Source organism: Trachypithecus francoisi, unplaced genomic scaffold (assembly GCF_009764315.1).
Source record: "Trachypithecus francoisi isolate TF-2019V2 unplaced genomic scaffold, Tfra_2.0 Lachesis_group16, whole genome shotgun sequence".
NCBI lineage: Eukaryota > Metazoa > Chordata > Mammalia > Primates > Cercopithecidae > Trachypithecus > Trachypithecus francoisi.
The window spans coordinates 90,276,887-90,294,713 of NW_022681461.1; the positions used below are offsets into that span (position 1 = coordinate 90,276,887).

At 38.0% G+C, this 17,827-nt stretch overlaps 1 protein-coding gene across 5 annotated transcripts in view; it reads right to left on the reverse strand.

The window, feature by feature from the left end:
* Positions 1 to 17,827, reverse strand: part of ZCCHC7 (zinc finger CCHC-type containing 7) — a 281,226-nt gene that overhangs the window by 35,981 nt on the left and 227,418 nt on the right. For all 5 annotated transcript variants that reach the window (XM_033238073.1, XM_033238075.1, XM_033238076.1 and 2 more), the window contains one exon: positions 16,790 to 16,960. In XM_033238073.1, the coding sequence (XP_033093964.1) occupies positions 16,790 to 16,960 (171 nt within the window). The remainder of the gene's footprint in view (positions 1 to 16,789; positions 16,961 to 17,827) is intronic.

Genomic DNA, 17,827 nt, shown 5'->3' on the forward strand with positions numbered 1-17,827 from the left:
AATAAAGAATAAAGCGAATAATTTAGTTTAAAATTTGTTGAATGAAAACACATGGCAAGAAAAGCATTCCAGTCTCTGGACTCAACCACTATCTTAACTGTTCCATATGCACACAAATATAAGTTTAGGTGCCGTCATTAAAAAGAACGCCCCTACTCTGAAGCCTTAAGAGCAGGCTCTTGATAGACTTACAGCTACCAAGTCATCTGATTGTTCCGATACTTTTGTAATCACTGGCATATACACTGTTCCTCAGCTACACAACATATTTATGCATCCTATTGTACATATACTTTGAGTATACGTGAAATATAATTTCTCCTAGAAGGAAAAATTTGAAAAGAACATCCCAGCATTTGCCATCAATCAAAATTCCACATAAAGACTGCCCTGAGGTCTGAAATCACAGAAATATACAATTAAGATTCAAGTTTAAAGTTACTGTTTTAATAATGCTTATTATACTTCTATTCTGCATGAAAATTTGCCATTCTTGATAAAGAGGAGCTACAAACATACAGGATGGCAATGTGTATAAAATCTACATAATTTTTTTAAACCAATCAGTATGGAAAGCCATGCGTTGGTCTTTAACTTTAAGCTGCCTCCAAGATGAACCAGACTTCATAAAATCATCTTTCTGCCAAGGTCAAATTTTAATCAATCCCTATACTTTTAATCCTCTGTAATCAGAGAAACTGACAAGCTTAATTTTTGGTTCAAAGATTTTTCTCTTTGATATTCTCCTCCTAACTTAAATACAGTTATGAAGGCACAAAGTTTATTAGAAGATTACATTTCAAGGTTAATTTCACAAATAGTTGCTAATATTTGTAGTAAATCTGCTGACTGATGACCTACGGTAATGTAAAGTAAAACAATGTAAGAGCTAGTAAAATGTAGCATGATAATGTAGCAGCTAAAATCAGAAAATCCAGAGCAAAAATGGCTCGATTCTAATCCAGCTATTTACTATTTTGGGCAAGTTATATATCTCTGTGTCTCAGTTTTGTCACAGATAAAATAGGGCTAACTGTACCTCCTCAAAGGACTGTTGTGATATTTAACGGGTTGATAAGTATAAAGTCTTTAGAGCAATGCCTGACATAGAGCAAGTGCTCCATTGTATTAATTATTGTTATGACAACATCAATTTGGCACTCCCCATACTGCTGATGCAGAAATAAATAATGGAAATACTGGCATCAATAAAGTAGCTGAAATAAATGAATCTACTGCATCAAGGTCAACTCTTGGATGTGCCCAAACCTAGAAGAAACTCACAGTTTAAGTGAGCTGTTGATGAAGACATAATAGAGGAAAAAATAAAAAAATGAACAAAATGAATAAAATATAGATTTTATTAGAATACAGCTGCTTGTGGCCACCTTCTTAAGAAAATTCAGAAACATCAATAAGCATCTACTACGTGCAATGTACTTATTTTTACATCCAGCTGAAGTCTACTCAATGTTTTTAGTTGTTAAAAAAAACAGAAAAAATACTGGATCAGATAATCCTGATGTTACATTTTATATTAAAATTCTGCAATACAAAAATCTTAAAATACCTTGGTCGTTGATGAAAAAGAAAAGTACACTATTCTGAAAGTTCAGACAACTTTCTTTAACTCAAACTCATGGATTCCTTTTTTCTATGCTTAAACAATAACGGCCCCAGCTTCCTTACTGGCCTTTCCTCCTCTTTTGGGGAGGTTTTAAGATTAGTCAAGTGCAGTAGTGAGAAAGGGGAAAGGAGTAGAACAAGGAGTTCGATCTGCAACTGACCGTTAACAACCAAGTGAGATAATTTATTACCTTCAAACCAGACCTATGGGCTGGGTAAGTGGACACCAGGGAGAATAACATGTAGAGGTAGATCCCTATAATTCTGGGAATCCATCTAACTGGTTTGGTAGTGGATACATAGTCCATGTGCACGATGGATGGAAGAGGTCTTACTTCCTGCTTTCTAGTACCTTAACTCTTTCTGAGTTCCTGTCTTCATAACTTTCAGCTCACTCAGATATCCCATTTCTTAAAAAACAAAAAAATCCCCTAAAAAACAAAAATAAAAACCTATGTTGATGACATTCCTCCATTACAACTGCCATGAGTGATTTCATTGTCCCTTTGGTATTGGAATAATGAAATCTGAGCGCTGACATCCTGAGAAAATTATAAACTAAGTCTGCAAAGGTTCTATACTATACTGTTTAAGTACACTAGCAGAAACCATAAGTTTTAAACTAGACTCAAAAGAGGTAAACTACAGGCAAATTAGTTTCACTTTATTTTATTTTATTCTTATTTATTTATTTAGAAACAGGATCTTACTCTGTTGCCCAGGCTAGAATGCAGTGGTGGAATCATAGCTGACTGCAGCCCTGATCTCCTGGGCTCAAGCAGGATTCTCTGACCTCAGCCTCCAGAGTAGTTACGACTACAGGCATGGACCACAGTGCGTGGCTAATTTTTCATTTTTTGTAGAGATGGAGTCTCACTATGGTCCCTAGGCTGGTCTCAAACTCCTGGCCCCAAGTGATCTTTTCACCTTGGCCTCCCAAAGGCTGAAATTACAGGCATAAGCCATGGCACCCAGCCTGGTAAAATAATTTCAAAGTGAAAATTTAGAACTTTACTTATAAACCAATTATAGGCCAGGAACAGTGGCTCATTTCTGTAATCCCAGCACTTTGGGAGACTGATGTGGGAGGATCACTTCAGGCCAAGAGTTTGAGACCAGTGTGGCTAACAGCGAGACCCCACCTCTACTTAAAAAGAAAAAGAAAAAAAGGTGGCTGGGCCTGGTGGCTCATGCCTGTAATCCCAGCACTTTGGGAGGCCAAGGTAGGCAGATCACGAGGTCAGGAGATCGAGGCAATCCGGGCTAACACATGAAACCCCGTTTCTACTAAAAATACAAAAATTAGGCGGATGTGGTGGCAAGCACCTGTACTCCCAGCTACTTGGGAGGCTGAGGCAGGAGAATCGCTTGAACCCAGGAGATGGAGGTTGCATTCAGCCGAGATTACGCCACTGCACTCCAGCCTGGCGAAAAGAGCAAAACTCTGTCTCAAAAAAAAAAAAAAAAAAAAAACCCAATTATACAAAGTCCATCATAAATACCAAATACTTAATAGAGCAAATTGTTTAAAACCACCAAAACCAATCCTAATTCACCTTAGTCAACTACATTAAACTCCTTCTACTTACAATCAATGCCCTGTTATTCAGTTCTAAATCTCATGGAATGCTCTTGGGGAAATTTCCTTTTCCTCTTCTCCCAAGATGTTGATAGTATCCAGCATATGTCAGATACACAAATAATCATCCTTAGGTCTGATGCTGTAGTAAGACAATACTTTTTTCCTATAATTCCAAGAAAGGCAAAATACTTATAACTTAAATACACATAAATCTAACTATGTAGAGAACGTGTATAGTTAAAACTACAAAAATCTGATAATGGAAGCTAAAGGAGTTCTAAATAAACAAAGAGACATACCATGTTCATGGATTGGAAGACTCAATACAGTGGAGTCAACTATCCCTACAGTAGTCTATAGACTGAACACAACTGTAATAAAAATCCTATCAGAAATTATTATAAGTATAGACAAGGTGATTCTAGAATTTATATGAAGGGGGAAAGGAATTAGAACAGCAAAAGTTATTTTGTAAAAAATAACCAAAGTTGGCCAGGTGTGGTGGCTCACACCTGTAATTCCAGCACTTTGGGAGGCCAAGGTTGGCAGATCACCTGAGGTCAGGAGTTCGAGACTAGCCTGGCCAACATGGTGAAACCCCATCTCTACTAAAAATATAAAAATAAACCGAGCATGGCGGTGGGCGCCTGTAATCCCAGCTACTTGGGAGGCTGAGATAGGAGAATTGCTTGAACCCAGGAGACGGAGGTTGCAGTGAGCCAACACGGTGCCACTGCACTCTAGCCTGGGCAATAGAGTGACACTTGGGGTCTCAAAAACAGGACAAAAACAAAAGTTTAAGAAATCTCACTACTTATTTTAAGACTTACTATAAAACTATAGCAATCAAGACCATATGGCCTTAGCAAATAGGACATATACATACATCAGTGCAACAAAATAGAGCCCAGGAATCAATCCATGTAAATATGGCCAATTGACCTTTGACAAAGATGCAAAATCAATTCAGTTCAGAATGGAAAGTCTTTTCGACAAACGGTGTTAGAACAACTGGTCAACCATACACAAAGAAAAAAAAATGAACCTTGATCTAAACCTCATATTATACAAAGTTTAACTCAAAATAGATAACAGATCTAAATATAAAAGTAGAAACATCTGAAAGAATACACAGGAGAAAATCTTCTGGCTGGCCATGGTGGCTCATGCCTGTAATACTAGCACTTGAGGCCAAGGTGGGCAGATCACTTGAGTCCAGGAGTTCAAGACCAGCCTGGGCAACAAAACAAAACCTCATTTCTATAAAAAATAGAAAAGTCAGACGAGCATGGTGGCACGTGCCTATCGTCGCAACAACTAGGAGGCTGAGATGGTAGGATCACTTGAGCCTGGGACGTGGAGGTTGCAGTGAGCCGAGATTGCACCACTACACTCCAGCCTGCAGGACAGAATGAGACCCTGTCTCAAAAAACAAAAATAAAAAACTTTGTGATCTGGGATTGGGTAAAGAGTTCAAATTTATAAGTTAGACTTCATTAAATTTAAAAATTTCTGCTTTGCCTGAGAACTGTCAAGAAAATACGAAGACAAACTATAGACTGGAAAAAAATATTCTGAAATCACATACCCAACTGAAGACTTATACCCAAAATACAGACAGAACTATCAACAGCCAATAAGAAGAAAATTAACACTCTCATTAAAAATTAGGAAGGGATGTTAATATTTCACCAAAGAAGAAAGAAGGATGATAAGTGCATACATGAAAGGATATTCAACATTATTAGCCATTAGAAAATGCAAACTAAAACTACAATAAGATAGATAGTATACGTCTATTAGAAGGACTAATATAAAACTAGCAAATAGAGATTAATAGAAATAAAAAGCAGAAAATAATAAAACATCTATGATTTCTGACATAACAAGAGAAATATTTTAGAATATTTCACTCCAAACTTTTCTTTTTTTTTTTTGAGACAGAGTCTTGCTCTGTCGCCGAGGTTGGAGTGCAGGGATGTGATTTTGGTTCACCGCAACCTCCACCTCCCAAGTTCAAGTGATTCTCTGACTTGTGATTCTCCCACTTCAGATTCTCCCACCTCAGCCTCCCAAGTAGCAGGGATTATAGGTGTGCGCCACCACGCCTGGCTAATTTTTGTATTTTTAGTAGAGACAGGGTTTCAACATGTTGGCCAGGCAGGTCTTGAACTCCTGACCTTAAGTGATCTGCCTGCCTTGGTCTCCCAAAGTGCTGGGATTACAGGTGTGAGCCACCACACAGGGCCCACTGCAAACTTTTTTTTTGGATCTACCAATTTTTTATATATGCCTGCAATTTTTTTCTATTGGCTTATTAAAAAAAAAAAAAAAAAAAAAAAAGAGGCGTATGTGAAATCCAGCCAGTATTGGCAGCTCAGGTGGTATTTGCCAAGCACTATATAGGTCTCTGATCAACTCATTTATGGAAAAGTTGTGAGACGATCAAGTTTTGGATTGTTAAGAACAGGGAAAGAGTTGCAATTACAAAGACCTGTGAAGAGCTGTTTTAAATCACTGGACATTGTTATTTATACCATTAAAAGACCCTTCCATTGTGCCAGATTCTTATAAGAATAAAGTTCTTGGCTGGACACATTGGCTTATGCCTGTAATCCCAGCACTCTGGGAGGCTGAGGCAGGCAGATCACTTGAGGTTAGGAGTTTGAGACCAGGGTGGACAACACGGCGAAACCCCATCTGTACTAAAAATACAAAAAGCAGCTGAGTGTGGTAGTGCGTGCCTGTAGTCCCAGGTACTTGGGAGGCTGAGGCAGGAGAATCGCTTGAACCCAGGAGGCGGAAGTTGCAGTGAGCTGAGATCGCACCACTGCACTCCAGCGCCACTGCACTCCAGTCTGGCAAAAGAGTGATACTCTGTCTCAAATAAGCATCCCTAAACCAGTAGCAGTGGGTAGCAAGGGTGATGAGAGGGTGAGAGAGAAGGCTTTGAGACCCTGTAGCTTACTTCAGAATTTTTTCCTGCTACATTAGAACTGGTTTCTGTCTAAAATATAATGGGCTAAAAAAAGTAAAAATTTAGAATAACACTGGATGAAATAATTTAAAAATTGAACCATGTCTTCCATGATTACAGAGAGAATTATTTTTATGTTCTATAAAAGGCCAATTAGCTCATAATATTTATTATATAATTTGCTTGAGTTTCTTGAACTTCTGAAAGTAGTTTAGTATTGCTTTTTTTTTATCAAGCGAATGATTAGTAGAATGCCTTACAACAAATGAAGATCATGCTTACTATTAAACTGAAATCCTGCATAATTATCTTTTAACTCTCTTTTTAAAACAAATGAAACAATACAATAAAAATACGAATAAAGGCAAAACTAATTGCGTTTTTCAGCCCTCTTTTCTTTTCTTTTTTTTTTGAGACAGAGTCTCACTCTGTCACCCGGGCTGGAGTGCTGTAGCCGGATCTCAGCTCACTGCAAGCTCCGCCTCCCGGGTTCACGCCATTCTCCTGCCTCGGCCTCCCGGGTAGCTGGGACTACAGGCGCCGCCACGTTGCCCGGCTAGTTTTTTTTTTGTATTTTTTAGTAGAGACGGGGTTTCACCGTGTTAGCCAGGATGGTCTTGATCTCCTGACCTCGTGATCCGCCCGTCTCGGCCTCCCAAAGTGCTGGGATTACAGGCTTGAGCCACCGCGCCCGGCCCCAGCCCTCTTTTCTAACCTATTCCCAGTCTGATGAGGAAAATCAATGTTAAGAGCCTGGTATGTATTATTTTATCCCATTTATCATTGTTTATATATGTATATATATACACACACAAGCATATACATGTAGATTATACAGAGCTCATTTTTTTTTAACTGAAATATAATCATTCTACAGGCATTTGTAAGTTTTCAAGATGAACTGTGTGCACCTTTTAGATGGCATGCCTAATTATTTTAACTAGTAGACAACTGAAGAAAACAGCTGTTTTTCAAGATGAATAACTGCTTATTGGGTTCGACCAGATCATACATAGGATTAGTACAAGATCATACATAGAATTGATTAGTACAACAAGATTAAACATAGAATTGATTAGTATGCTGGCAAACAGATCTCTATAAGTAAGTCTTTAAATAGTTTTAGAGGTTAAAAAGCTTTCCCAGTTGTGCATATTGCTTCACTGCTGTGTAATTTGACAGAAACTTTCAAAACCAAATCAGAAAGCTGTCTGGAATGTATACTTTTTTTTTTTTTTTTTTTAAGAGATCGGGTCTTGCTATGTTGCCCAGGTTGGACTTGAACTCCTTTGCTCAAGTGATCTTCCTGCCTCATCCTCCCACGTACTGGGACTATAGGCAACTCCCACTACATCCAGGGATCTATAAAGGTCAGCAGCACTGACCTTATTCTGTAAGATTTAGTGAATTTTTTAGCCTTAGGGTTGTTAACGAGGATCTTATTTTCACTCTCAATTCATAACTCAGATAATTATGTCCCAGAATTTGTTCATATTAGTGGATTTAATAGTAAAATTCAAGTCTACATGGACTTTTATACCTAGATTTAGTTTTAAAAAGGTATGGCATATAAGTTTTTAAATTTAACAAATTCTTAGTGGCCTTCTGCTTTACATTTACATATCAGAGACTTGTGTCTTCCCAAATGTGATTGGACTGAAGAGTAAGTCAGTCCATTTCTCAGTGCTGTAAGATTCTCAGAGAAAAACTGAAGTTTATTTATCCTTTAATGTTGAGAGCTTATAAAGTTTATAAAGACAGGCTAGAAGGAGACAATCTTTCTCTTCCTTTGATGAAAGGTAAGGGTCTGAAGAATGAGAATTATCTCTATTTTCTACACATTTACTCTTACATTTTCTATAAAGACAAGATAAGCTTGTTAGTAAGCTGCTGAGTCCACTGAAAGTGACTAATACTAGACAAGGAGGTATGTACTATAGGGAGAGTTGAAAAGATTGGAGGAATTTTCAGGTTACTCAGAAATGACTAGAAAGGAAACCATTTAGTACAATTCAAAATAAGAACTGGTTTCTCCTTCAAACTTTAAATGTACTAAGTTATACACTGTATTAGTACCTTTTCACATTACTATAAAGAATTACCTAACACTGGGGTAATTTATGAAGAAAAGAGGTTTAACTGACTCAAGTTCCACAGGCTTAACAGGAAGCATGACTGAGGAGGCCTCAGGAAACTTATACAATCATGGTGGAAGTTGAAGGGGAAGCAAGCACCTTCTTCACGTTGGCAGGAGAGAAAGAGAGCAAATGAGGGGCAGGGTGCCATACACTTTTAAACCATCAAATCTCATGAGAACTTTTACTGTTGCAAGAACAGCATGGGAGAAATCTGCCCCCATGATCCAATCACCTCCCACCAGGTCCCTCCCTCAACATTGGGAATTACAATTCAACTTGAGATTCAAGTGGGGACATGGAGCCAAACTGTATCATATGCCTTCAAGTTTAAAATGTAGACCATAATTATTTACATAAGGCCACATACATTTGCAACCAGGAAAATTTCAGATATTCATTTATTAGGTGGCTTGGTAACAGTTCCAATAAATTATTAATTCCTGATTTGGGGATTTACTCCCTGAACAATGAACACATATGCAATTTTCACTAACATTATCATGAGTTTTGTGTACATCAAGAGCATAGGAGACCTTCAAGTATAGAAATCTACTTAACTTTCTTGAAGTAGTCTGATCTCTCAGTTAAATAAACATTTGGTAAGCCTATACAACAATTGTGTAAGACAGTCAATCAATTGCAGCCTGCCCTCTTGCTCCAATATTACCTATAAATAACATTAAAATGTTGAGAAAAGTGGGTGGAACAAAGTACATATATCTAACCAAAGTCTCATTTTCCTCTTTATTTCCAAAGGTAGTGTAATGCACACTGTCAGCAGAACTACATATTTATCTGAAGGTACATATCAATCTATCACAATAATATAATTCTAGCGTTTTAGTTTTTTCAGAGATGAGTTTTTATTTTCAAAATTATCCCCTTCATTCCTTCCTCCCATTGTGATTTTATACATCCAAGTTACTTTGTTGGGGAGGGGGCGTTTTAATTTTTAATTATTTATTCTTATTTAGGCATTCTCATTTTCATTAAGTAGATCTGAATATATCAGTGGTTTCTTTTAACTTCAGGTAAGTTTAGCAGGGAAATTAGTTTGTTCATGATTATTTGCTACCTGAATCTTAATTTTATCATTTCTTTAAAAAAATGTTTTTTTTTGTAGATATAGGGTCTCACTATATTGCTTAGGCTGTTCTCAAACTCCTGGTCTCAGGCAATCCTTCTGATTTGGCCTCCCAAAGGGCTGGGTTGTGGTTACTGGAATGAGTCACTGCGCCCAGTCCTCTATATTATTTCTTAAAACTGCACGTGAATCTATAATTATCTCAAAATAAAAAGATACACTCACTTGGCTCCCTTCTTAGGTCTATGTCACACTTTCTAGGTATACATTATCTGCAAGTCACTAAGTTTAGAGTCTTCTAAGACTCTTTCATTTATCACCACCCTGATGTACTTTCACATTGCACTTTACACTGTTCTTTTTTTTTTTTTTTTTTGAGACGGAGTCTCGCTCTGTCGCCCAAACTGGAGTGCAGTGGCCAGATCTCAGCTCACTGCAAGCTCCGCCTTTCGGGTTCACGCCATTCTCCTGCCTCAGCCTCCCGAGTAGCTGGAACTATAGGCGCCCGCCACCTCGCCGGGCTAGTTTTTTGTATTTTTAGTAGAGACGGAGTTTCACCAGGTTAGCCAGGATGGTCTCGATCTCCTGACCTTGTGATCCGCCCGTCTTGGCCTCCCAAAGTGCTGGGATTACAGGCTTGAGCCACCGCACCCGGCCTACACTGTTCTTAACACACCCACCTTTCCTATTATACTCTGAGTTCCTCAAGGGCAGGGATCATGTCTTATTCATCTTTTTTTCCCCTAGTACTTGGAATACTGTCTGGCATGTAAGAGGCAACCAGCAAATTTTTGCTAAATGAACAAATGTAGAAAGTTTATTTGGGTGGTAGAACACTGGAGATGTTTTTGAATAAAGGTAGAACTGCCATTACACAAAATATTTGAATTAAGCAAGTCTTTAAATTCAAATCTTGGCTTAGTTATTCAGCTCAATAATATGTTTCAGCCATTCTTATTTCTGGCCAGTCATATCTGAGTAAGACTGTGGAAAGGATAAGGGGAGGAAATTGTATGAATACTACACTCAGTGCTCCTTGGAACAGACTAAAAATAAAATAAATACCTGTTTCTTAAATAACTACCTTTACAAAAATAATGCTCTAGTAACTGTCCATTCTAGATTCAACAGGTATGAAATGATTTGTACTAGATGCTTTAAATTTCCTGTTGGAAATCTCCAAGTTTAATAAAAATTTAAATAAAAGACATTAGTTTTCAATTTTACATATGTATTTATTGAAGAAACATCATTGAGCACTCACGTGTATGTTAAAGACTACACAGTTTATACTGAGTTCTCCTTAAACTTTTGCACTGTGAAAAATACTGTAGTATATGGCTGATATGGGAGCATTTTTCTAGCATCAAAAAAGTAAAAAGGCCAGGTGTGATGGATAGCTCACGCCTGTAACCCCAGCACTTTGGGAGGCCAAGGCGGGCGGATCACCTGAGGTCAGGAGTTTGGCATCAGCCTGGCCAACATGGTGAAAACCCACCTCTACTAAAAATTCCAAAAATTAGCTGGGTGCGGTGGCTCATGCCTGTAATCTCAGCTACTTGGGAGGCTGAGGCAGGAGAATTGCTCGAATCTGGGAGGCAGAGGTTGCAGTGAGCTGAGATCACACCTCTGCACTCCAGCCTAGGTGGCAGAATGAGACTCTGTTTCAAAAATAAACATAAAAATAAAAATAAATAAAGGAATAAAATGAAATATGTTCTATGAATTATTTTCTCCCACTGTATTAAAAAATCAGACTTTAAAAGTTAAAAACACTGAGCAGGGAATTTGAGAAAAAAAATTGCTGAATAAAGGGAGAAAATTTAGGAGGTTTGGATTTTGATTATATCTGACACTAACTCACTCATGCTTCAATAAAAAAGGGTGGCAATCTGAAAAATTAATAAAGATTAGTGAAGCTGCAATGGTCTCTTGTGAGCAGTAAAGCTCTATGGTATCACAGAATTGGCTGTGTGTCTGAAAATCAACATGCTATACTGCTTTCTTGATCCCCAGGGGTTTTTTAAAGTGCTGAAAACCTAAGGTAAAATTTATTTTTGTTTGGAAAATATTTTTTTCATGTGTTTTATAATATATTGATTAAAAAAAAATTTTTTTTTTAAAGAGAGAATCTTACTCTGTCACCCAGGCTGGTGTGCAGTGATGTGATCATAGCTCACTGCAGCCTTGACCTCCTGGGCTCAAGCAATCCTCCCACCTCAGCCTTCCAAGTAGCTGGGACTACAGCTATGTGCCACCCTGTCTGCCTAATTTTTAAATCTTTTTTGGTAAAGAGTGGAAGTCTCACTATGTTGCCCCAATGTCATGAGTGTTATATTAAAGTTGCTTATTAGAGCTATAATATCTGCATATTTAAGAAAGAAAGTTGAGAGATCCTCTGAGCAGGAGATAAACTGATGATTCCTAGATTGCCAATATGTAAGCTTTCTCCACAAATATTCATAAAGTACAGCATCATTTTAGCTTTTAGACCTTGGGCAAAACTTATTAACCTTGTAGTGTCTCAGTTTTTAGTTTGTAAAATAGGAGTAATAAATAGTACTTACACTTCATATCCTGCTTGTGAGGATTAAATCTACTGAACACCTACTATATGCTAAGGACATAGTGGTGAATGAAGCACTCCTCCAGCACAGTAAACGCACAATTATGTATGGCTGTCGTTATCTTGGAAATGTCAGAGATAGCTCACAGACTCTGTGTGCAAGCTAAATGTGTACAGACATTTAAAAATTCTCTGTATATTTAAAAATTGTTGGCAAGTGAGGAGAGAAACTATAGCAGATTCAGAAACAGGATTCTTTCCACACTCCAGGTTCTTTCTTCTGAAAGGGACTAATGATGCAGGTTGACTTTGGTAGGCCTTGAGCCATCTTTTTATCCTTCACCTCATAAAACTCTGCGATTTCAACCAAATACTTTTACAGAAGTAGTTAATCAATGAGGAATTTCCAACAGATTTTAGGAGAGAGCTTTTCATTACAGAAAGGATTTGAATATGACTCAACAATTTTCACTACAAATTCTCTTTGCATACATGTATCTGGTAATCTGGCCAAACAGAGGTTTAGGTGTGTGACTATGGGAATATATAAAGTAAAAGGGCAAGTTTCTTTCCTTTCGTTTTTTTGGAAACTGTCTCACTCTGTTGCCCAGGCTGGAGTGCAGTGGTGCGATCTCAGTTCACTGAAACTTCTGCATCCTGGGTTCTAGCAATTCTCATGCCTCAGCCTTCCCAGTAGCTGGAATTACAGGTGTGCACTACCACACTCAGCTAACTTTTGTATTTTTAGTAGGGACGGGGTTTTGCCATGTTGGCCAGGCTGGCCTCAAACTTGTGGCCTCAAGTGATCTGCCTACCTCGGCCTCCCAAAGTGCTGGGTAACAGGCATGAGCCACCGCACCCAGCCTTGGAAGTTTCTCGATATTGTCAATTTATAAAAAGTTAGAACATCTATAGTTATTCAGGGTTTCAGAAATCCTCCGTGAATGAGCAGAAAGTCCAGTAGGTGGGAAGATGAAAATGACAAAGAAAGGTAGAGGATAGTATTGCCAGACGGTATAAGCCTTAAATAAGCCAAAGATATCTATATAAATAGGGTTGAGTAATGACTTAAAAGCAGCCATAGCATGTGAGAAAGAGGCTGATATCATCTCTTAATTCAGGATCATGGAAGATGAGCAGCAAGCATATGATAGGGTTGCAGAGGAAACAAATTTTCTGTGGAGGCCCAGGTTTCAAGACAGACCTAAAGTATGTACAGTTCAAACTGTACATGCTTTAGAGGCCAGAATGACTCGGCTTCCACGTGAATTCTCATGAAGTTTCTGGGGTGGTGGAAGGACTATGAGCCTTGCCACAAGGAGTCAGTAGAGCCCAGGCTTGACTGGGCTGCGAGGGAATCCTATACCAGGTAAGTAGGCTACAAAGACCAGCGTCCAGAACCTTCACCATGTAATTACAACAAAAATAGTCGATACTGGTAGATTTGGGAAAACGAGTACTGCCTTATCTGAAGCTGGTCACAGCCTAACCCTATTTTATTTTATTTTTTGAGATGGGCTCTCACTATGTTGCCCAGACTGGTTTTTTTTGTTGTTGTTTGTTTGTTTGTTTTAGACAGAGTCTTACTCTGTTGCCAGGCTAGAGTGCAGTAGTATGATCTCAGCTCACTGCAACCTCTGCCTCCCGGGTTGAAGTGATTCTCCTGCTTCAGCCTCCCAAGTAGCTGGGACTACAGGTGTGTACCACCGCGCCCAGCTAATTTTTGTATTTTTAGTAAAGACAGGGTTTCACACCATGTTGGCCAGGATGGTCTCGATCTCTTGACCTCGTGATCCACCTGGCTCGGCCTCCCAAAGTGCTAAGATTACAAGTGTGAGCCACCAGGTTTTAAACTCCTGGGATCAAGCGATCCTCCTGCCTTAACTTAGCCTCCCGAGTAGCTGACATTACAGGAGCATACCACGATTTTAACCCTATTTAAAAAAACTTACATTCATTGCGATTATTAATTCTCATTTTAGATAATAATTTAACATATATTAGGGGCCAAAATTAAGTCAAGAGGAATGGTCTATGTAATTAACACTCACAGATGATTATATAACCTTTTACAAGAAATTTTTAACTGTTCTGTAGTACCGTTTTTTATTTTTAAAAAATTGCCTATGATAATGTCTTACTCCCTTCTTTACCACAGGCAAATAAGACCGTATTTGTCAGAGCTCTTTGGAAGAAAACAGTAAAAAAAACCAGATGCTATTAAAGATAACTGCCAAACTAGAAAATCTTGCCAAGAAAATTATAATTGACAACTTAATGCAGACAACAACATAATGCTAGGACAATTCAGGATTTATCATTTTTAAGCCTTGGTAAACACTGAAAAATAAGATTAAAGTACTTTGGAATGAAATGACAACTTCTATCTCTCTATATAGCCTTGAGAATAGAGTATTCAAATTAATTAACCATATACCACTTTATTAATAACCAAAGAAATACAAATTAAAACAATAAAATATCATTTTTTGGTCTGATTAACCAAAAATTTTAAAGACTGATAATACTTAATGTTGATGAGTGCAGTGCTCATTTCTCTTAACATTGCTGGTAGGTAGATACGTTGGTACAATCTTTTAGAAGAGCAATTTGACAGTACTTACCCAGACATAAGTGTACATGTCTTTTAATTTCACAATTCCATTGATAAAATATGACTTGACAAAACATTATTAAATGCACCACTGTTTGTTTAAAAAATGGGTAACAATTTAAGTATAAATTTGCTGGTGGAATTACAATAAATAATTGTCACATTATTTACATGAGAAATACATATATATACCAAACAGTCACACTCTAATCTCTTTTAATCTGAAATTCATTTCAACAGAAAGCCATACTAATTTACTGAGCAAAAGATTATAGGTGTATTTCAGACATGCATTAAAAAGGGCTGTAAAAAAAAGACTATAGGTATATTTCAATATAAATAAAATTAGAAAAATGTTTCTGCTTTCGTATCATGACTTTGGGGAAGTACATATTAAAGTACTTTTATTATTTTAAAAACAGACAAGTAATGCTTTAAAAAACAGAATGAGATATACCCTTTTCATAGATATGCCTTAAATGAATTAGAATTGCCACTTAGGTATGAGGATGAAAAATGACTTTGTACTGATTAGCTGTTAATATAAAATAAACATATGTTACTATGTCGTAAGAAATGCAATTAAGATCTAAAATGAAATACTCTTAATGAGACACTCATTAGGAGTTAGGGTAAACTGAATGTAGAAAGCCACATATTCCACATCAAAGCTGATTTACTTATTTCAATAGCCCTCTGGTCTTTGAAATTGTGACTGAACTTCATATACATTTACAACAATACAATGCAAATGGTGTCCAAAACAGCATTTTTAATATGCTGCAATTTAAAGTAATGGCTGCCTTGTCCTTCTTTCCTTAGACTATTAGAACAGCAAAATCATTAATAAGAAGAATCAGGCCAGGTGCAATAGCTCACGCCTGTAATCTCAACACTTTGGGAGGCTGAGGTGGGTGGATCACCTGAGGTCAGGAGTTCGAGACCAGCCTGACCATGTGAAACCCTGCCGTCTATTAAAAATACAAAAATTAGCCGGGCATGGTGGCAGGTGCCTGTAATCCCAGCTACTTGGGAGGCTGAGGCAGGAGAATCACTTGAACCTGGGAGGCAGAGGTTGCAGTGAGCCAAGATCATGCCACTGCACTCCAGCCAGGGTGACAGAGTGAGACCCTGTCTGAAAAAAAAAAAAAAAAAAAGGCTGGGCGCAGTGGCTCAGGCCTGTAATCCCAGCACTTTGGGAGGCCGAGGTGGGTCTGTCACGAGGTCAGGAGATCGAGACCATCCTGGCCAACGTGGTGAAACCCCGTCTCTACTGAAAATACAAAAATAGCCAGTCATGGTGGCCTGTGCCTGTAATCCCAGCTACTCGGGAGGCTGAGGCAGGAGAATCGCTTGAACTCAGGAGTTGGAGGTTGCAGTGAGCTGAGATCACGCCACTGCACTCCACAGCCTGGGCCAAAGAGTGAGACTCCATCACAAAACAATAAATAAATAAATAAGTAAAATAAAAATAAAAAAAGAAGATCAGAATAGGCTTCCTATAAACATTTCTATATAACTGCTAATTGTGCATACATTTTCATTTAAATATGCATAAATAGGCCAGGTGCGATGGCTCACGCCTGCAATCCCAGCACTTTGGGAGGCTGAGATGGGCGGATCACCTGAGGTTGAGAGTTCAAGACTAGCCTGGCCAACATGGTGAAAACCCTGTCTCTACTAAGAATACAAAAATTAGCCAGGCGTGTTGGCATGCGCCTGTAGTCCCAGCTACTTGGGAGGCTGAGGTAGGAGGATCGCTGGAACCTGGGAGGCAGAGGTTGCAATGAGCCAAGATTGTACCACCGCACTCCAGCCTGGGTGACAGAGTGAGATTACATCTTAATAAATAAATAAATAAATATGAATAAATACACACATTTTACATGTTATTTATTACCTCTTTAAATTCAGCCTTTATTTAGCAAGCACATAAAGAAAAAGGGCTAGAATCGGCTTAAAATATTTGTTAATGCTATCTCTTAATGCTCTCTCCTGATTCAGTAGGCTCCTTACACTGATATTTAGAGCACTGCTTTATATACATGTTCAGTGACAAAAGGGACATGACTATCAATCTATACAGCACAGAGTAAACATTCTTTTAGGTATGCTGACTGATAGCTATAAACTTGCACATTAATTACAAACTTGCACACTCCCTCCAAAGCCTGACAAATTAGTTATATGCAGTATACTCACATCTGTATAGTGGCCGAGCATATGACATCGGTCACATTGTTTATCCCAGGAATGTCTGAAAAGACATGAGTGGTCCAACATCTTAGGCACAGGACAGTATTCACAAAGCGGGGCTGGACAGGAATACAGGAGGTGTCCGCTCCTGGAGCATAGGAAGCAGCGACGAACTTTCTATGTGGCAAAAAAATCATTAAAATCTCTTCAGTCTCAAAAGGTAGATTAGTATTTCTTTTTCAATATAATCCCATAAAAAATTATTTCTAATTTGAGATCCCAATGAAGGTAGAATCTTGAGCACAATTGTTAAATCAAACACAATGTCCAAAACACTGTATGTATACTGTTTGCCCAAAAGGCTTAGTCTGTACATACTGGCAGCTGGCATTTATTCCTTACGCCTCTTATTATAGGAATATTGACAAAATGAAAGGTATGTAAGAGGGAAAGTAGAATGAGGAGCATATCTAGAAGCTAAGTCACAGGAGGAACAGATACAGAAGCTGTTTTGCCTGGAGAAGCAAAAACAAAAAAGGAACATGAGAGCTGTCTGAACTATTTGAAAAACAGTCATTTGGAAGAGGTAGGAGGAACGGAAGAAATGTTTGTTAAGAGCTAATTATCTGGTGAGGAAATGTCTAAGATCTTCAGTTCTGTGTTGTTCCAAAGGTTGATTACCTGCTTAACACAACTTACATTAATAAACATTTACAAATGCCCCAAATTATAATTTCTAACAATAAAAATTATCTCACAGTGAAATAAGCTGTCTTATGAAGTAGAAGGTTTGGAAGTGAAAGGGGTCTCAGGAATCATCTGATTCAATCTCTTCATTTTATAGACAAGAAAACGAGAAGCATAGAGGGTTACATGATTTGCCCAACTAGTAATGAGAAGTTAAAATTGATTCCACATTTTTCTGACTCCAAATTTATTATTATTTATCCTACACTAGGCTGTAAGCTACATGAAATTTAACACACATCCTATAAAAAGATTTGAATTCTAAGGTTATAGGGTTTCACCCTTGAGATTTTTTTT